Source organism: Papaver somniferum, chromosome 5 (assembly GCF_003573695.1).
Source record: "Papaver somniferum cultivar HN1 chromosome 5, ASM357369v1, whole genome shotgun sequence".
NCBI lineage: Eukaryota > Viridiplantae > Streptophyta > Magnoliopsida > Ranunculales > Papaveraceae > Papaver > Papaver somniferum.
Genome location: NC_039362.1, coordinates 91,000,427 through 91,022,592, shown reverse-complemented (window position 1 = coordinate 91,022,592; position 22,166 = coordinate 91,000,427). Strand labels below are relative to the sequence as shown.

The following is a 22,166-nucleotide window of genomic DNA, read 5'->3' as shown; positions in this document are numbered from 1 at the left end:
TTGTATCTTAAAACTTCTTGATGAATGCATTTGGCTTCGGCTTTATGGTTGCATCTAAATTAAGTTGGTATGTATTTTTCTTTTAGTCTATGAAATGTCTCTTGTGGAAATTTCATTATGATCCCGTTCTTTTACCTTTGCCAATTTTATTGACAAAAAGGGGGAGAAATAATGTAGTTCACACTACAAATACATATGGTTTTCGGATCATTGTGTAAGGGGGAGTGGTTTCCATGATCGAGATGGAGTATTGACTAAGGGGGAGTGATACATATCACCATAGTATTGTTGTTAAAATCGTGATGCAATTGGACTTTGATGTTACATAATGATACTATGTCACTGTATAATAATGATCGAGAATCTCGATTTCTCTCATTGTTATAGCTATGGATCTTCAACAACGGTGGTGCTAAACTTACAACCTTTGGGATCATTGGAGTACTTGGATGGACGAAGATTTCAAGGAACGTTGAGGATTAGACTATGGAATAGGAGCCACTAAAGTTTATCGTTTTTGTATTCCATATGTATTAATAGTTTTGTCACTAAAATTGACAAAGGGGGAGATTGTTAGAGCATAGCTCGGTCGACCTCGCATGTGTTGTTATATCAAGCATGTTTTTCAATGTTAGTGATCAAAACTATGAGTCTCGATTTCTAGTCTATTATAGCTAAGTCTCGGACTAGGATAAAAAAGTGTAGTTGAGCTCAAGGACTTCATGGTAATTCATCATACAACGACGAAGATCTACTCAAGGAACCGTGGAACTTCATCAACAAAATGGTATGTGGAGACTTGAACTTATCTATCACTCAAAATTCTATCTCTTCTATCTCCTACTTCTTATGAGACAAAAAGTCGTATGTTATATAGACTGGATCATACACATTTGACATTTCGAGTTGAGTATTCACTACTTATCTTTTTCTCGAAATCGTGTGTTGGTAAAGCGTTTTGCTTTGATCAAGTTTATATTCACCTAGTGACGAAAGTCATGAAAAGTTTCAATTACTTTGAGAATTGCTCTGACGTGAAACGCTCTGTGAATAACGGCTATATAACGTCCTCTGAGAATGTCTCAATGATTGGAATGAGAGTTTAGATTACATAACCATGTATTCCTTAATCTGAAGTTTTCGAACTTTGTTGATTGAGAGAAATCGGAGGAATTGGTTTTGCCAAGTCCGCGAACTGACGGAAGTTCTCTTGCCGAGAATTTATGTGGGGATTTTCTAAAAACTCGTTTGCGTGTTTAGTCCGCGAACTGGCGGAAGTCTCTTTGCCAAGATTTTCTGTTGAGTTTGGAAAACTCTGCCGGTTGCCTTAAGTCCGCGAACTTGTTTGTGAGCTTAAGTGGTTATGATCTAAATATGTGCTCTGAACATGAAACTTAAATTACTAAGGAATGATTTATGCAAACCGTGGCTATAAATTTCATGAGACGATTCATCGAATCGAATCATCTTTGTTTCAATTGTGTCTTGTGTAGTTACATAAGATCTCATAGCAATTGAACAACTCTCTAACTAGTTCATTTGAGTCAATTGAACTAGTTATGGTGAAGAAGAACTAGGTTAATATGAATTGCTCATATGGTTAACCTTTTGTTACTATGTTGAACCAACATACACGTACATGTTTGGGCATGGTTTTCACAAACACAGTAAACGTCTACCCAAGTGTGTGTGACAAGCTAAGTTTTCGATCTAACGATTGAGAAATATTATCTTGAATCTAAATCAGGTTTTCATCTAACGGTGAATATGGATTGCTTTGTAACTAAGGAAAAACCCTGATTTGAAGGCTATATAAAGGAGACATCTAGCATTGTGCAAAACTAATCCCCGCACGTTTGTGTGATACTAGTGCGCTAGCTAGAGTCGATTCTCCTATAACCTTTGGTTTTCTTCTCTAAAACCAGGTTAACGACTTAAAGACTTCATTGGGATTGTGAAGCCAGACCGATACTACTTTTATCGTAGTTGTGTGATCTGATCTTGCATCTTCTATCGTACGAGTACAATCTATTGATTGACTTGAGATCGTGAGAGTTCTCCGATAGGCAAGATAAAGAAGTCACAAACATCTTCGTCTCACTGTTTGTGATTCCTCGACAAACCGCTTGTGTAGTCAAGAAGGATTGTTGAGAGGTGATTGATTAATCTAGGCTGTTCTTCGGGAATATAAGACCGGATTATCAATTGGTTCCTGTTCACCTTGATTTTATATGTTAAGACGGAACAAAAACCTAGGGTTTTTCCGTGGGAGACAGATTTATCCTTTGATAGGATTTTCTGTGTGAGACAGATTTGTTTATTATCAAGTCTGCGATTTCGGGTTGCAGCAACTCTTAGTTGTGAGTGAGATCAGCTAAGGGAATCAAGTGCGCAGTATCTTGCTGGGATCAGAGGCGTAGGAGTACAACTGTACCTTGAATTAGTGGGAGACTGATTGGGGTTCAACTATAGTCCAGTCCGAAGTTAGCTTGTAGTAGGCAAGTGTCTGTAGCGGCTTAATACATTGTGTATTCAATCTGGACTAGATCCCGGGGTTTTTCTGCATTTGCGGTTTCCTCGTTAACAAAACTTCTGGTGTCTGTGTTATTTCTTTTCCGCATTATATTTTATATAATTGAAATAATACAGGTTGTGCGTTAAGATCATCAATTGGAATCCAACCTTTGGTTGTTGATTGATATTGATTGATCCTTGGATATTGGTCTTTGGTACCGTCCAAGTTATTCCTTGTGTTTGATTAAATACTCGCTGTTGTTTTATCTTGAGTAAATCAAAACAAGTGAGAGATATTGACTCCTTGAGATACTTTAATCTAGATTGAGTCTGACTGTCTAGTTGATTCTCTAGCAAAGTATTTAGGAGTTTGTCCATACAGATTGCTAATCGAATTATTGGGTGGTGTTGTTAGACCCCCGCTTTTTCAGTAATTTACTTTTATTTTCCGCAATTATAATTGTTGTTATTATAATTTAAAGTAAATTACACAAACTTTAATTCCTATTTACTTGATAGCAATCCTATTGTGTTTGGTTAAGTCCGAACCTATTATCAAGTAAACATACTTCGTTGTTGCATTGTCTCGATCTTGTATCCATAGTCAATCACACAAGTTATCTTGTTGTCGTATTGTCTCGATCTCGTATCCATATACGATCACACGAAGTGTTAAACGATTAGTTGTATTGTCTCGACTCAGTCCATAGACAATCACTTTCGGAGAAAGGACTTATAGGTGGAAAAGTTTTAGATTGAGGTATATTTGAGTACCCTCGTCTTTTCAGAATCGTTGATGTTTTAGAATCAAGAGTAGCAAGCCACGAACCAGCCATCAAAGATTGAAGAACTCGCCCCACAACGACGAAGAAAAATAGCCCCAAAACGGTAAAGAAACATGTCAAAAGACACAAAAAGTGATGTAGAAGCATCTTATTCAATAAACTTTTACCTAAAACTAGAAAAGGAAGAGAAATCCTTGCTCAGATCCGATCCAAAAGTACCAAATCTGAGTAAAAAAGATGAAAAGACCTTAGAATTTTTTTAGAAGAAAAGAGAAAGAAGAGAAGAAAGAAAGAAGGAAAACATGATACTCTTTTCAGTTTCTACTTTTCAAGTTAGTGTATGTCACTATATTCACAGGTTCAAGTAATATCTTCTTCTTTTTTGTGGAAATTATATAAACATCCTTATATTCGGTAGACCTTCACAACTACCCTTATCAACTATAATTATACCCCAACCTAATAAAAAGGAAATTCATTATATCATTAGTTCCAAACTTACCCTCTCTATACAGTATTGGATCTAATGTTATTCTTCGCCGACTGCAAATCGTTTTCTTTTCTTCACTTTTTCTTTCTCTCTATCCTCCTCTCCGAACCAGCACCGCCATCTTCATCGTCGACGCCACCACCTCCTTTAATTCGCCACCACGTCCTAGACCACCACCTCCTATACTTCCATAAAATTAATCCACCACCTCATCTTAAATCTATTGATGAATGATCGAGAAACTAGTTCCCAAAACTGAGATCTCAATTATCAGAAACATATTCATTTGGATTTCAACTGGACTTTGCTTGAAGAACCTAAAATTGGTGATAACAATATTAGTTCGTAAAGAGTTTCTCCGTCGGTTGGGAAGATTCAATCATCAAAATCGAAGAAAAAGATAAGTTTTATCTCTTGCGATTATAAATCTTTGCATTTTTTTGACTGAAGTTTGGTTGCTACTTTGTTTTTGTTCATGGATCTATGGATACAAATGGAGTTGCTAATCTTCAAGAAGAAATTAAGAGATTAGCGAGCAGTGATGAATGACTAAACATTTCCCGATCGGTGTTGATTATTGAATTACCATATTCAGTGACCAAAAATCTTTTAATGACCTTATATTGTGTGTGTATGAGCCTTTCTTATTTGGTATATTTTTCCCTGTCTAATTGATTAAGATTTGATCATAAAAAAATTTGATTTGGTGTTATGATTATAAAAATTCTTCGTCCTGAATTTTCAATGGCATGACAAACTCTTTTTACCTAGAGAATATGAGCACTATTTCTCTAAGAATGTTATCATTAATCGCTTTGAATTAATTTTACTTTTTTTCGGGTTTTTTATGTATCAGATTTTGTTAAGAAAGATTTCAAGAGATTGGTTTCATGACTGTTAATTTTCCTTGTAAGAATGGTAACTTGCATAGTAGCCTCAATCTACCCGAAGCCCAACTGTGGGTTTGTTGTTTCATTGGGTATTATAGTATCTTCACGACTTAATTCATTTGCATTCATGTATTCACACACCTCATTTAATATGTATGTGACATGAATATGTATTCGTAATATCACATGATATGTATCTAGTAATTCGAAGCAAGTTAATGAGAAAATCAACTAAACGGGGAAGTCGTGTAATTGTTCCATTTTTATTTGGATGCTCAGTGCTACGTGTTTGGCATGTTATGCAGCAGTAGACACCATTTCGTATTATCATGCGGCTTACACTGGCCTGGAATTTGAAAGTGAATGTATTTAAAATTCATATTGATATTTGCTTTGACTTTTGTTCCAGCAAGAACAATACAGGCAGTGGTGCAGCTGTTTGAGAATGCATTGGATCTGTTCGAAGATGGTCCTTCAATTCAATGTATGTAAGTATTGTTTCCATTTTTCAGTCACTATGTCATCCATTGGCATTATATTCGTCATAGTTGTATTTATGGTGCTTTTTCTTTAAGCTGCTACTTTGTTAGTTGGGTTATTTTTCACTTCTTTTAGTTTTACTCTCTTGATTCATTTTCTTAATTCGGTAAGTCTATTTGCTTGAATATATTGTGAAATTGAACTCTAAATTGAACTTTATTAATCATACTCATTGATTTCAGTACATCGAATTTTTGGATCAATTTTAGTTGTTGACACTAGATTTGGGGGTCAATTTCGGTTGTTGATACCATATTTTCGGGTCAACTTCGATTGTTGATACCATAAATAATCTAAACATTTTCTGAATTTTTAATTTTGGGTATCAACTTCAGTTGTTTGACATCATATTATTTATTTATTTTATATTCTAATTTTTGTTTTACGGGTCAACTTCGGTTGTTGATCCCAAATTTTGGGATCAACTTCTGTTGTTGACACCATATCTTGTTTTCTTATTTTTTGAATTTTCTTTATGTTTTTTGTTTCGGGGATCAACTTCAGTGGTAGACATTATATTTTGGGATCAACTTCCATTGTTGATACCTGTTGATTGTGGATTTTCAATAAAGGTCAAAACCATAAAATCATGATACTGCATGTTTCTGACACGGCTTTCAGGCATGTGACGATTCATATTTTACGATCCATGATGAATATGTTTCTCGAAAAGCCTCCACTAGCTGAGAGTTCGATGCCTCGCATTTCATCATGCCCTCTATGTAGAATAACATAATTGGCGGTCCTCTGTAAGATGGAGAGCATTAACGCCTTCAGGACGTCGGTGATACTCGTTGTTCCCTGACTACATGAGAGAGACCCCCCTCTACATAGAAGAACGATTGGGCGGTTCTCCGTAAGATTGAGAGCAATAACGCCTTCAGGACGTCGGTGACACTCATTGTTCCCTGACTATGTAGAGAGACCGTGTATAGATCCAGGCGGTTCTCCGTAAGATTGAGAGCATTGACGCCTTCAGGACTTCGGCAACACTCGCTGTTTCCTGACTATGCACCTTTCAGAGCGGGTATGACGCTTTAACTGGCTAATATCCCTTCTGCAATAGATTAATTCTACCATGACATTCACCACCGAATTCCTAGAAAATAATCTATTTTATCTCATTACTCCGATACCATGATCGAATCCACGACTTGATCTCATGGAATGGTAGTAGATAATTATCCTATCTCATTACTCTGATTTCAAAATCGAATCCACGGCCGATCTCATGGAATGGTAATAGATAATTTTATTACTCTGATTCTATGGTCGAATCCACGATCCCATGGAATGGTAATGCCCATTTTATTATTCTGAATTCATGGTCGAATCCACGGCTGATCCTATGAATTGATAATAAATAAATACTCACCTTTATTACTCAGTGTCATGAATCATTCTCCACTGAATTTCATAAATTAGTAATAAATACTCAACAACCGGGCATCTAAACTATCACTGAGTAAGCCCCAAGAAAATGGTGCAAGTGTACTCAACAATGATGCACGACCGAGTACCCGAATGCACGAACGAGCATTCAAAAATATGGACAAACGAGGAATCCTACACAAAATAGGAGAGACAAAATAATAATATTAAAATAATAAAAAAGAGGCGCTCATGGGCCGGGCCCACCGGTCGCGGCCGGTCCCATGCCTCTTCTATTATTTTTCCTTATTTTGTTATTTTCATGAACTCATGAAAAACTCTTTCATTCTAGCAACTTTCCTTGTTTGAGAAAAACTCACGGTTTCTCCATGTTTTCATGGTTTCATGAGAAAAATAATATAAAATAGGGAAAGGTGTCGCGGGACCGGCAACCTATCCGGCCGGCCATGACCTGGTTGTGGCCGGTCCCACACCTTGGAATCCCTTGTCCTTTTATGATTATTATTTCTCTGATCTCATGAAACTTCTCCGTTTCAACAAAACTCATGGCTTCTCCATAGTTTCACGGTTTCATGAAATATAATAATATAAAATAGGGAAAGGTGTTGCGGGACCGGGCAACCTAGCTGGCCGGCCATGCCCTAGCCGTGGCCGGTCCCACACCTTACAATCCCTAATCTTTCATAATTATTATTTCTTTCATCTCATGAAACTCCTCAGTTTGAGTAAAAATCATGGTTTCTTCATATTTTCTCAAATATTGCTAAAACCACGAAAAAGCCAAAAGTCAACATGGTCACACGACCGGCTAGGCTATTCAAAATAATACGAATATTAAAATATCCTCATTTTAATATTCACAAAATATTGATCAAATGAGCACACACGCTCATTCGAGCAAAAAAATCAAGAATTTCAATCAAGACTAAACTCTTCTGAAAATCCACAATATTGCTCAATCACACATCAGAAAATACAGAAATTCTCAGGACTGAGACGCGGACATTGTGGAGACACAGGCATGCTTCCTTGACCGACCAAGGCCGGCCCTAAGGCTTACAAGGAACCGGTCCAACATATTCTTATAATTTTGACCTAATTTGCTCAATTGCTCATATTGGGTCCAAACTCTTTCCAACCAACTTGGAATTAGCTCAAACGGCCATCCGCCGGTCCCATGACCACCAGGGGCCGGCTTCATGCCCTCTTGGTCGGTCCCTCGCTTTTCCATAATTAGGTTTTATCACATAATGCTCAATCGAGCACTATTTCAATAAATGATGAAACCGACATTTAATCATCATTCTTTCACCAATCGGTCAGCTCAAGACCCTGGTGCACGCTCACTTGAGCACTCGGGCACCACATGGTCGTCCATTATTCCATGTGGTTGGTCCCTCACTCACGGCCTATTTTCAGCAATTCATCAATTGACGAACAATTGATCATAAATTAGGGTTTCGAACAAACGCTCCACGAATTCATCATTCTGAGCAAGTTCAAACACTAATAAATTTATGTTGATCCAGAAATCAACACCTGGATTAATTATATAATATTCGGTAGTCTACCAATATTTTATTGGATCATGTTACCAATAAATAATTCGTCGAATTGAGCAATACTTGCTCAGTTGCTCGAATATTGATCCGACTATCAATATTCAGTAATTTATCAGTAATTCGTCGAATTGAGAAATACTTGCTTAGTTGCTCGAATATTGATCCAACTATCAATATTCAGTAATTTATCAGTAATTCGTCGAATTGAGCAATACTTGATCAGTTGCTCGAATATTGATCCAACTATCAATATTCAGCGATTTGTCGAATTGAGCAATACTTGCTCAGTTGCTTGAATATTGATCCAACTATCAATATTCAGTAATTCATCGGCGAATTTACAACCTTTGCTAATACGAGCAATATTAACATAAGAACATGTGTGTTCAATCCATGAATCACTGCTCAATTCAACAAAACTTAGACTCACTATTTAATCAGTCAACAACTGACTAATTAGCACACATCTGTCATGAAGACTCCACGATTCGTGAGACATCAATCATGTCACATGGGGGATATCAATTAGGATTTTGGTCTGGCGGCCTACGACACGTGGATTCATCCACGATGAGAAATGTGAGTAAGTCGCGCAAACGGTTGAAAGAGTTAACAAAGTAGTGGGTGGACAATCAATCAAGTCCCCGCACGATACGGAATTGGTTTTACTACCATCTCCCAATTTCCCACTCTTCCATTCATGAAACCGTCCACTTACTGGGATCAATGTGTTCGCTATTCTGACAATATAAATAAGTCTCTGGATCCACGATTGAACAACAACAATTTTTCGAGCAATCACTCTCAGAAATTCCATCAATCAACCAGAACTTATTCGAACTCAACATTCAGCAGTTCATCAATTTTGCAGAAACCTTCAACACACTCACCTTGATCATCATTGATCCCACACAATTCTCATCTTCCCCCTACAGATCAACCTATCTCCCTCTTTGTGACCGAATTGACTCTGGAACGGCCATTGACTTGGTTTAGGTCGGAGTCCTACAAATTGATATCTCGAATCTAAGCACTCCCTTTTCAGTGCATCTATGTGAGGCTAAGAAGTTTTCTCGGTTGAGGAGTCCCGTCCGCACGCTCGTCTCTTCATTTCCCTAAAAACCAGCAAATCGGTTTTCCCCATCTACAGATTGGCGACCACAGTGGGAGATTAATCTCTCGGTCGCAATCTCAAATTTTCACAAGATGATTGGTCTTAGGTCTAACTCAGCTATTTCGAATTCCAGTCAGAATCTTTCGAATGAAAATGTTCCTCCTTCCAATACTCCATCTAATGGAATAGTCGATGCGGAAATCCCGACCTTGATCGAGTTGGAACGGTTGCAGGAGATTCATACAAGGAACATGGACCTGATGAAAGAGACCCTGAACAACATATTGAATTTCCTCGTCAGACTGACATCAATATTTGAGCGGCGCCCCTGCTCAAGAAATTCCGATGTTGATGGCTAATCCCTCAACCGATGATCATCCTCGAGCCAACAACTTCACCACTTATGAAAATCCGGTGGAACAGGAGGTCACACATTTAATTGAGAATCTATGTGAACTCCTGCATTTCTCCAGAGGTCAGCGTACGAACACGTTTGCTGCACTCAACAAAATATCATCTGACGCGTGAATAGTTCCATCATCTCTGGTGGTTGAACAAGTGTCCATAGTATCTGAACCTTCGATCAACAATATCACATTCACTGAGGAAGACCGAATGTCTGAGGAAAGACATAACCGAGCCCTGTTCGTAACTGCTTCTATTCAGGATTCCGTATTCAGGAGAGTTCTCATCGATACAGGTGCTTCTACAAATCTCATCACTATGAAGACTCTCAAGGAGGCCAAAGTTCCGCAAAGAAAGATCGTTCATCATCCCATATTGATGATGGGTTTTGAAGGAAGCCGCAGTCACACATACGGGTATGTCTGTGGATGGGGAAAAACAGGTCGCCGGTTTTCGGGAAAGTGGAGAGTCGAGCGTGATGTCGAGACTCCTCATCCGGGCAAAATGTTAATCCTCACACAGATGCACCGCTGCAAATGGGGTGCTTAGATTCGGAAAATTAATTTGTATGACTCCGGCCTAAACCAAGACATTGGCCGTTCCAGAGTCAATTCGGTAGCAAAGAGGGAGATGAGTTGATCTATAGGAGGGAAGCTGAGAATTGTGTGGGATCAGTGATGATCGAGGATTGTGGGTGTGTTGAAGGTTTCTGCAATAATGGTGAACTGATAAGTTCTAATAAATTCTGATGGATTGATGAATTCCTGAGAGTGATAGCTCGAGAAATTCTACGTAGACGAGAGTCTGTCTGTTCAATCATGGTTTCAGAGACTTATTTATATTGTCAGAGTCGTGAACACCTTGATCCCTGTAAGTGTGACGGTTTCTTGAGTGAAAGAGTGGGAAAGTGGGAGATCGTGGTAAAGTCAGTTCCATGTCGTGTGGAGACTTCTGATCGTGCACCCACTACTTTGCTAACTCCTTCAACCGTTTACACGACTTACGCACATTTCTCGTTGTGGATGAATCCACGTGCCGTAGACCGCCAGACCAAAATCCTACGTGATATCCCCCCATTTGTGACGTGATTGATGTCTCACAAGTCGTGGAGTCTGCAGGGCAGACGTGTTTTGATTAGTCAATTGTTGACAATGAGTCTGAGTTTCGTTGAATCGAGCATGAATAATGAATGCTCAGCGATTCACGGGTTGAACATGTAGTTCTCTGAAGGGATCTCAGTATTGTTGATTCAGTGATGAATTACTGACGAGCGACTGAGCAAGTATTGCTCAATTCTGCGAATTACTGAATATTGAGGATTTGATGAGCAACTGAGCAAGCATTGCTCAATTCACCAAATTAGTGATTTTTGATAGTCTGTCGTGCAACTGAGCAAGTATTGCTCAATTCGATAAATTACTGATGAGTTGCTGAATATTGATCAATATTCGAGCAATTGAGAAAGTATTGCTCGATTCGGCGAATTATTTACTGGTGACGTGACCCAATAAAATATTAATTAAAATATTGGTAGATTATCGAATATTGTATAATTAATTTTTATGCTGATTGGTGGATTAACATAAATTTATTAGTGTTTGAAATTTCTCAGAATGATGGTTTCACAGAGAGTTTATTCGAAACCCTAATTTTCGATCAATCCTCCATCAATTGGCGAATTGTTGAAAATTAGTCATGAATGAAGAGGGACCGACCACATGGGATGATGAACGCCCATGTGATGCCCAGTGCTCGAGTGAGCACGCACCAGGGTTCTCAGTTTGAGAGTTGGTGGAAGAATGATGATTAAATTGTGGTTTTACCATTTACTGAAAATATTCATGGATTCATCATTAGGTGATAAAACCTAAGTATCAGAGGTGGGACCGACCAAGGGTCATGGGACCGGCTCTAGGTGGTCACGGGACCAGTTGTTGGTCATTTGGAGAATCCCCAGTTGGTTGGAGAGAGTTCGGGCCAGTATGAGCATTTGAGCAAATTAGGTGGTAATGAGCATGTATGCTCAATTCATCAATATTAAAATAAAAGTGTTTTAATATTTAAAATTATCGTGGGAGGCTAGCCAGTCGTGTGACCATGTTGGCTTTTGGTTTTTCGTGATTTGAGCAATATTTGAGTAAATATGAAGAAATCATGAAATTTGCTCAAATCCGGGAGTTTCACGAGTTGAGAAAAATAATAATTATGAAGGATTAGGGATTCCAAGGTGTGGGACCGACTATAGCTATGGCATGGCCGGCTGGCCATGTTGCCCGGTCCCGCACACCTTTCCCTATTTTATAATATTGCTTTTTCGTGAATCTTTGAAGTTATGGAGAATCCTTGAAGATACGGAGAATCCATGAGTTTTTGTTGAAACAGAGGAGTTTCGTGAGATTGGGAACAATAATTATAAAAAACTAAGGATTGTGAGGTTTGGGACCGGCCATGGGCATGGCCGACCGGCTACGTTGCCCGGTCCCGCACACCTTTCCTTATTTTATAATATTATTTGGTGAATCCACCATGTCATGGAGAATTCACAAGTTTTGCACAAAATAAGGAATTTTGCTAAGATGGAGAAACCTTCATGAGTTTATGAAAATAAAATAAGAAAAAATAATGAAGGAAGCATGGGACCGACAACGGCTAGGGCACGGCCGACCGGCCGGTGGGCCCGGCCCATGGGCGCTTCTCCATTATTTTATAATTATTTTCTCTCTCTTATTTTTGTGTAGGATTCCTCATTATTTCATGTTTTTGGACGCTCGTTCGTGCATCCGGGTGCTCAGTCGTGCATCATTGTCGAGTACACTCGCACCATTTTTGTGGGGCTTAGTCAGTGATGGTCCAGATGCCCGATTGCTGCGTATTTATTACTAATTTATGAAATTCAGTGGAGAATAGTTCATGAAACTGAGTAATAAAAAATGAATAATTGTTCATTATTAATTCATAGAATCAGCTATGGATTCGACTACGAATTCAGAATAATAAAATGAGCATTACCACCCTATGGGATCGTGGATTCGACCATAGAATCAGAGTAATTAAAATTATCCATTACCATTTCATGAGATCAGTGGATACGATCATGAAATCAGAGTAATGAGATTACACAGTTGTGTTTTATTGCCATTCTATGAGATCAAGCCGTGGATTCGATCATAGAATCAGAGCAATTGTTATTGGCATTCCATGGGATCAGGCCGTGGATTCGACCATGGAATAGGAGCAATGATAGATTATTCTGGGAATTCAGTAGTGAATGTTACGGCAGAAGTAATCTATTTCAGAAAAGATATTAGCCAGTTAAAGCGTCACATCCATTCTGAATGGTGCACAGTCAGGGAGTCACGATGTTGTTTACGACCTGAAGGCATTAGTGTTCTCAATCTACGGAGAACCGCCTGAATCTATGCACTCTCTCCACATAATCAGGGAACGGTGAGTGTCAATCAAATGAATGGTGTATACTCTCTCAAAGAAGTAACACTCACTCAATTCAGGACTGAAGCACAAAGACTATTAGCTCATTTCTCTAATGCAACAATTGTGCATACTGGCCGCACCAACAACAGACATGCTGACTGTCTAGCAACTCTTACGTCCAAGCTGCAGTTTGAAGGGTCAGAAAAATCCATCAACGTGCAAAGACGTTCTGTTTGATTGCAGATTAAATTGATAAATTGAGATATAACTCTTTGATATACTTTTCTTATGATTGAGTCTGACTGTCTAGTTGATTCTCTTGAAAGTATATTGGAGTTAGTCCATACAGATTGTTAAGCGAAATATTGGGTGTGGTTGTTAGACCCCCGCTTTTTCATGTTTGTCCCCCTTAATCGATACTTACATCTTTTGCATAATAGGTGAAACCTATAGATTATTAATTCACTCCCCCTTACATAATAATCCGTAAACCATATGTATGTAGTATGAAACTACTAATTAATTCTCCCCCTTTTTGTCAATAAAAATTGTCAAGGGTACAAAAATCATGAGATCGTAATGTATTCAACCAAAAGATATTTCAGGATTTAAAGATGTTACATATCAACTTTATTTAGATGATATCTGTTAGAGCACTGCTCGGTCGAACTCGCAAGCGTTGCTATCTCAATCTTGTTTGTCAAGTTTAGTTTCCAAAACTATAAGTCTTGATTTCTAGTCTACTTATAGCTAAGTCACAGATTAGGATAGTAAGTGTAGTTCAAATCTAGACTCCACGACGTTCATCGATTGAAGACGAAGAACTACTCAAGGGAACTTGTGGAACTTCATCAACAAAGAGGTATGTGGAGACTTGAACTTATCTATCACTCAAAAATTTATCTATTATATCTCTCATTTTGAGACAAAAGTCGTATAACTATATAAACTTCAATTATACACATTTTTTATTTCGAGTCGAGTTTATCTCGCTTATCAATTTCTCGAAATATGTGTTAGTAAGCTTTCGCTTTGGCCAATTTCATCTTTACTCGTGACGAAAATCATATTGATTATTTCAATAACTTGAAAACCGCTTTGATGAAAAATAGTTTGTGAATAACAACTATATAACATCCTTTAACAAAATTTCAATGATTGAAATGAGAGTTTAGAACATGTAACCATCTTTGGATATAAACATAGTGTGATCTCACATTTGTGTAAAAGTCCAAAATCGGGAACCCAAGGTATGCGTACACGTACGCGTACTAGCGGTTCTTGGAAATCCGGGTGAGTATGCATACCCGTACGCATACTGGCGGAAAGTTCACGTCCGTGAATTTCTGCTGGAGTTTGAAAGTGAAAAACAACCTCAATCCAGTTACTTATGCTTACCCGTTTGCATACTTAGGTAGGTTACTTTCTAAAATCGGTTTCTTCATGAACTAAAACATCTATATAATAAGGAATGCAATCTTTGAAAACTGTGGCTATAATGTTCATGAATCGATTCGAGTGAATCAAAACCGATTTTGCTTCAATTGTGTCTTATATACATCTATAAGATCTAAGCAATTGAACAACTCTCTAACTAGTTCATTTGAGTCATTTAAACTAGTTATGATGAAGATGAATAAGGTTGATATGAAAGTGCTCATATGGCTAACCATTGGTTAACTATTGTTGAACCAACTAAGTGTACACGTTTAGGTACGGTTACTCAAACCTAAATGAAGTTACATTTCATTTGTATATAACAAGCTAAGTTCGATCTAACGGTTGAAATATATTAGCTTGAATCTAATCAGGTTTTCATCTAACGGTGAATATTGAATGCTTTGTTACCAAGGTAACTAAGATCGCAAACCCTGATTTGGAGACTATATAAAGGAGAACTCTAGCAACCGGGAAACCTAATCCCCACACCTCATGTGTGATACTAGTTGTATAAACTAGAGTGATTCTCCTTTAACCTTAGGTTTTTCAGGAAACCCTGTAGGTTAATGACTTGAAGACTTCATTGGGATTGTGAAGCCAGACCCAACTATTTTCTCTGTAGTTGTGTGATCTGATCTTGCTGTTTCTATCGTGATTAAGTACAATCGTAAGATTGTCTTGAGATTTATATCTCTGATAGGCAAGATAGAAAAGTAGTCACAAACACCTTAGTCTCATCGTTTGTGATTCCACAATATCTTGTTTCGTTAATCGATTAAGATTATTGTGAGGTGATTGATAATTCTAGGCTGTTTTTCGGGAATATAAGTCCGGGTTATCAATTGGTTCCTGTTCACCTTGATTTATCAAAACACAGAACAGAACTCGTAGGTATTTCTGTGGGAGACAGATTTATCTATTCATATAGACTTTTCTATGTGAGACAGATTTGTTTATCAAGCCTTCGACTTTGGGTCGTAGCAACTCTTCGTTATGGGTGAGATCAACTAAGGGAATCATGTGCGCAGTATCCTGCTGGGATCAGAGACGTAAGGAACGCAACTGTACCTTGAATCATTATGAGATTAATTAGGTTTCAACTACAGTCCAGACCGAAGTTAGTTTGTAGTAGGCTAGTGTCTGTAGCGGCTTAATACAGTGTGGTGTTTAAATCTGGACTAGATCCCGGGGTTTTTCTGCATTTGCGGTTTCCTCGTTAAAAAAACTTCTGGTGTTTGTGTTATTTCTTTTCCGCATTATATTTTTTTGTTATATAATTTAAATATCATAGGTTGTGTGTTGAATCGATGAATTGGTAAATCCAACCTTTGGTTGTTGATTGAAATTGATAAATCCTTGAACATTGGTCTTTGGTACCGTTCAAGTTATTTCTCTTGTATTCAATCAGGCTCGCAAATTCCTATTTTCTTGATTGTGGATTGAATCGAAAAATTGAGATATAACTCTTTGATATACTTTTTATTAAGATTGAGTCAGACTGTCTAGTTGATTCTCTTAAAAGTATATTGGAGTTAGTCCATTCAGATTGCTAAGCGAAATATTGGGTGAGGTTGTTAGACCCACGCTTTTTCAATTGGTATCAGAGAGGCAAACACTATAAACCTAATAAGTTTGTGTTTGATTGTATCCTAAAGTTTGTCCCTATAGGAAACTCCATTAGGAAACTTGTTCCTGGCATCTGTAATGCACGCCAAATTCCGTGAAGATTGTTCAAACATTATTTAGACCCCTGGTCTCTTGTGATAATCCAGCTTCATCTAAGACTTTGGAAAACTTAGATGATGAGAAACAATCTAGAGGAAAAATTAAAAAGAAAGGAAGGATAAGAAAACGCTCTTTACTCTCAAAGATATGGAATCTCACTAGATTAAATCTTTATCTTTTTGTGGAACACTATCAGAATGGGTCAATTGACAAAGATCTATTTAGAGCATTTGAGAACGTTTTTAGATTCTTAGAAAAGCTTAATTCGATTAAGATTAAGAATCGATCTGATAAAAGTTCGGTACATGTCAAATCATGCAAACATGACGTACGAACTAAACATGTTGTCAACACAAGCAGGTCCAATAAAACGGGTTCTGGTGTTTTTGATACAGGTTTAAGATATTTGAATAATCTCCTTTCTGGTCATATGAAAAAAAAGATAGAAATTTTTGTTAACCCCGATTAGCATCATTACTATGATTATATCACTGGTACTGCTCACAAATATCATCCGGAAATGGTGCATGATGGTCTCTCTGCACATCTTGCCACTTGGTAACTTGCTTGGCACTACCCCGTTTGTATATATCTTGAGATGGGGCAAGAAATAGTTTGATTTGAGTATACTTGAGTTAATGTTTTATTATGTCCTCCTTGGGATAGGTGAATAAGCTTTCTACTGCACCATCTTTTCACACGTTTGTGTGCTTTCACGTGTTGCATAACCATGGTGTTGAACACCTAAGTATTCCTTCATTTCTCTTGTAGGTCGCGGTTCGGAAACAGGTCCAAGCCCATTCTTGAGTGTATAAAAGGAACGTACGCATACCTTGTTCTTCCTCTCATCTTGTCCGCGTTCTTGTGTTTCTCCATTAATCATCCTAGGAGATCAAGAAAGGGAAAAGGAGTTTTCAAAAACATTTCAAGTAAGTCATCCCTTCCTCTAGTCTCTTGATTTATAGATCTTATGAAGAATTTTAAGGTTTCAGAAGAGGGTTCAAAAAACTTGGGTTCTTCATCCTTTTCTAGCATGAACTTACTAATAGATCAAAGTCCATTAGAATTATATTTGTCAATAATTCTTGTGGGAAGGTTTTTATAAGGATTTCATCTAATGGTTTTATTTTAGAAAAGAAGTTGGATTTTACTAGTGGGCATAAAGAGGATTTGATGTGTTTTGAAAAATTCAATCTTGGAAATATCTTTAATGGTCTTGGTGAAGGTTTTGATACTCTCACAAGAATCTTCTATGCTAACATCCTTGATGTTAATCTTGATGACATGGAATTCAAGACCATGATAAATAGAAAAAGGATTCTTGTTAATCGATAGTTGATTTCAAGGATTACCATAATCCCTTTGGGTAATTTTTGCCTTCCTAGACCAAGTGATGAAAGACCATCATATGAAACCATCTCACATGGTCTTTGTGGCAAGAGTGTTAATTGTAACGAAGGAAAATTTCCTACCAACTTAGTCTTCATTTGATGTCCTTTGGTAAACTTGGTATATCTAATCTTTGTCCCTCCACAATTGAGAATTCTCGTTGGAGTCGTGAGTTTGCAAAGTTGGTATATTTCCTTGAGTTGGGAACTCAAAGTCTCGACATTTGTGGGTTTATCATTTATCAAATGTTGTCAATGACGTCTCCCAACAAGAAGTTAAGCTATCCATGTTTGATTGAGCAAATTTGTCGCTCCTTCTCTATTGCTCTAGTTGGAAACTCCATTGGAACTCCCAAGCTTGTTCTTCCATATACTTTCAAACGTATGAAGGAGAATGCTTGCAAGAGACAAAGATGTGAGACCCTTGATGGCTCATGTGATACCTCCTCCATGAATCTTCTTCATCAAATCCTCAAAGTCGTTGGTAAGATTAGTTCCAAGGTAAGGTGTGTGCAAGAACAATTACTTGTAATTGCTACTAAGTTTCCAAAAATCAAGAATGACATGGATAAGATTCAAGCCACTCTTATGGTCCCCGATGATGAAGATGACAATTAGTCTTTCGTGCTTTATCATTTTTTTTGGTTTTTGATTTTATCTATGAAACTTCTTATGGGAATTTATTCTTGTGTTTTAAGAAGGAAAACTAGGGTTTGGAATATCCATTATTGTGAGTACACATAGCTATTTCCAACGATTTTCATTTGACAATGTTTATAGATTTATTTATTTAAATTCTAAAGTTTATTTGGAAGATGATTTTGCAGTATTAATCTTTATGATTTCATATATTGCAACTTGTTATGGGATATGTGTGTTTGCATCCGTGAACTTTGATTGTCTCATACGTGGTCAAAAGTTAAATCTTTCATATGTCGATATGCAAGTATTGATAAAAGATTGAATGAACTTTTAACAAAACAAAAGTTAAGCCTATTATGTCATTATGCAAATATTGATGGAAAATGGGATGAACTTTTGTTTACAAAGATTAAAGTCAATTATATGTCATTGTGCAAATAATGATGAAGAATATAATGAATCTTTGTTTATTCCGCAGTATTGATCTTCCCTGATCCATATCTTTATGTAAATGCTGTGCGGCTCCGTAAGTTTTCTTATGTGAGCATTTCCGATTAATTTAATCATGGGTTCTCTTGTGGTTAATTTAATTGAGATTTTTGGATACAAATTCATATTCTTATGTGATTTGTTAATGTCCAAAGAAATCCTTCTTTTCTTGTGAAAGTAAGGTCGCTCTTGTTGTTCTTTCGGGAATGACATTATATGGGGGAGAGCTTTTAGTTGAACTTGTGCTTAATTTCCAAATCTTTATGGGGAGTGCGGGTGTGGAATATTATAGGGGTTATCTTGTATCTTTATAAACTCCTTGATGAATGCATTTAGTTTCGGCTATATGATTGCATCTAATAAAGTTGATATGTGCTTTTCTTTTGGTCATGAAGTATCTCTATGGAAATTCCATTAGGATCCCACTAATTTTCGTACCTTTGCCAATTTTATTGACAAAAAGGGGCAGAATTAATGTGTAGTTCACACTACAAATACATATGGTTTTCGGATCATTATGTAAGGGGGAGTGGTTTTCATGTGAGATGAAGTATTGACAAAGGGGGAGTGATACATATCACCATAGTATTGTTGTCGAAGTTGTGATACAATTGAACTTTGATGTTGTGTAATAATACTATGACACTGTATAACAATGATTGAGAGCTATTGTTTTCTCATTGTTATGGCTACGGATCTTCAACAACGATGATGCTGAGTTGAATACCTTTGGAATCATTGAAGTACTTGGAAGTGACGAAGATTTCGAGTAATGTTGAAGAACCAAGGAGATCAAGCATTTGGAAGAGAAGCTACAAAGTTTATTTATTTTGTATTCCCTATGTATTGATAGTTTTGTCACTAAAATTGACAAAGGGGAAGATTGTTAGAGCACTGCTCGGTCGAACTCGCAAGCGTTGTTATCTCAAGCTTGTTTGTCAAGTTTAGTTGCCAAAACTATAAGTCTTTATTTCTAGTCTACTTATAGCTAAGTATCGGATTAGGATAGTAAGTGTAGTTGAACTCTAGACTCCACGACGTTCATCGATTGAAGATGAAGAACTACTCAAGGGAACTTGTGGAACTTCATCAACAAAAAGGTATGTGGAGACTTGAACTTATCTATCACTCAAAAGTCTATCTATTCTATCTCCTATTTTGAGACAAAAGTCGTATAGATATATAGATTTCAATTATACACATTTGTTATTTCGAGTCGAGTTTATCTCTCTTATCTATTTATCGAAATATGTGTTGGTAAGCTTTCGCTTTGGCCAAATTCATCTTTACTCGTGACGAAAGTCATGTTGATTACGCTTTGATGAAAATAGTTTGTGAATAACAATTATATAACATCCTCTAAGAAAGTTTCAATGATTGAAATGAGAGTTCAGAACATGTAACCATCTTTGGATATAAACATAGTGTGTTCTCACATTTGTGTAAAATTCCAAAACCGGGAACCCAGAGTATGCATACCCCTACGCGTACTGGCGGTTGTTGGAAATCCGGGTGAGTTGGCGGAAAGTTCACGTCCGTGAATTCTGCTGGAGTTTGAAAGTGAAAATCAAACTTAATCCGGTTACTTAAGTATGCGTACCCGTTTGCATACTTAGGTAGGTTACTTCCTAAAATCGGTTTCTTGATGAACTAAAACATTTATATAATAAGGAATGCAATCTTTGCAAACCGTGGATATAATGTTCATGAATCGATTCGAGTGAATCAAAACAAATTTTGATTCAATTGTGTCTTGTATACTTCTATAATATCTAAGCAATTGAACAACTCTCTAACTAGTTCATTTGAGTCATTTGAACTAGTTATGGTGAAGATGAATAAGGTTGATATGAAAGTGCTCATATGGCTAACCATTGGTTAACTATTGTTGAACCAACTAAGTGTATACGTTTAGGTACGGTTACTCAAAACTAAATGAAGTTACATTTCATTTGTGTATAACAAGCTAAGTTCGATCTAACGGTTGAAAGATATTAGCTTGAATCTAATCAGGTTTTCATCTAACGGTGAATATTGAATGCTTTGTTACCAAGGTAACTTAGATTGCAAACCCTGATTTGGAGACTATATAAAGGATAACTCTAGCAACTGGGAAACCTAATCCCCACACCTCCTGTGTGATAGTTGCATAAAATAGAGTTGTTTCTCATTTAACCTTAGGTTTTTCACGAAACCCTGTAGGTTAACGACTTGAAGACCTCGTTGGGATTGTGAAGCCAGACCCAACTATTTTTTATGTAGTTGCGTGATCTGATCTTGATGTTTCTATCGTGATTGAGTACAACCGTTAGATTGGCTTCAGATTTATATCTCCAATAGGCAAGATAGAAAAGTAGTCACAAACACCTTCGTCTCATCGTTTGTGATTCCACAATATCTTGTTTCGTTAATCGATTAAGATTATCATGAGGTGATTGATAATTCTAGGTTGTTCTTCGGGAATATAAGTCTGGGTTATCAATTGGTTCCTGTTATATAATTGAAATATCACAGGTTGTGCGTCGAATCGATCAATTGGTAAATCCAACCTGTGGTTGTTGATTGAAATTGATTGATCCTTGGACATTGGTCTTTGGTACCGTTCAAGTTATTTCTCTTGTATTCAATCAGGCTCGCAAATTCCTATTTGCTTGATTGCGGATTGAATCGAGAAATTGAGATATAACTCTTTGATATACTTTTTATTAAGATTGAGTCAGACTGTCTAGTTGATTCTCTTAAAAGTATATTGGAGTTAGTCCATACAGATTGCTAAGCGAAATATTGGGTGAGGTTGTTAGACCCCCTCTTTTTCAATATCACATAGTAAGAAAATACTTAGCGCTCATATAAGAGATTTAAATACAAGCATCCCCAGTAAATTCCACAGCCACACACACCACAAAGTTATAGTAATTAAGCACAAGTTCATTTAAGAACTCTCCCCCATTAGATGTCATTCCTAAGAGAACAACATGAGTGACCTTACTTTTGTGAAAAAGAAAGGATTTTGTCTGACATCAACAAATCACATGGATTTGTATCCTGAACATCGACTTCAATTAATATAAACACCAGTTAAGAACAACGAGATAATTTTAATCGATATGACTCAACATAAGAAAATCTTACGGAGTGTGTCATGCAATAATAACACAAAAGTGTGATCACAAGTAGATCGATACTGCGAGAAAATTTCTCAAAAAAATTGTTCTATTTTCAGTTTATAGAAAACATAATAGATTTAACTTCTGAGCATATATATTAAATATCATCTCGATTCACGAAAACGTAAGGGCACATATATTTCATAAGACTTTTGCAATAATTAAACCAATAATGGTTACATACTGCAATT

The 22,166-nt window shown here is 37.0% G+C and overlaps 1 protein-coding gene and 1 non-coding gene across 3 annotated transcripts; both read left to right on the top strand.

The window, feature by feature from the left end:
- The first annotated feature begins 3,808 nt into the window (after window positions 1-3,808).
- On the top strand, window positions 3,809-18,329 carry LOC113282191. 2 transcript variants are annotated; one of them, XM_026531157.1, is made up of 3 exons: window positions 3,809-5,167; window positions 17,061-17,218; window positions 18,009-18,329. In XM_026531157.1, the coding sequence occupies exons 1-3, from the start codon at window positions 5,043-5,045 to the stop codon at window positions 18,293-18,295; spliced, it is 570 nt and encodes a 189-aa protein (XP_026386942.1). In that variant the 5' UTR covers window positions 3,809-5,042; the 3' UTR covers window positions 18,296-18,329. The 2 variants fall into 2 exon arrangements, 1 of the variants encoding a protein (XP_026386942.1); XR_003326667.1 differs by lacking the exon at window positions 18,009-18,329 and having other exon boundaries at window positions 3,809-5,163; window positions 17,061-17,535.
- Window positions 4,492-4,574, top strand: LOC113285039. The gene has a single exon (XR_003328553.1). It is a non-coding gene; the product is annotated as a small nucleolar RNA snoR8a (small nucleolar RNA).
- Window positions 18,330-22,166: the final 3,837 nt, after the last annotated feature.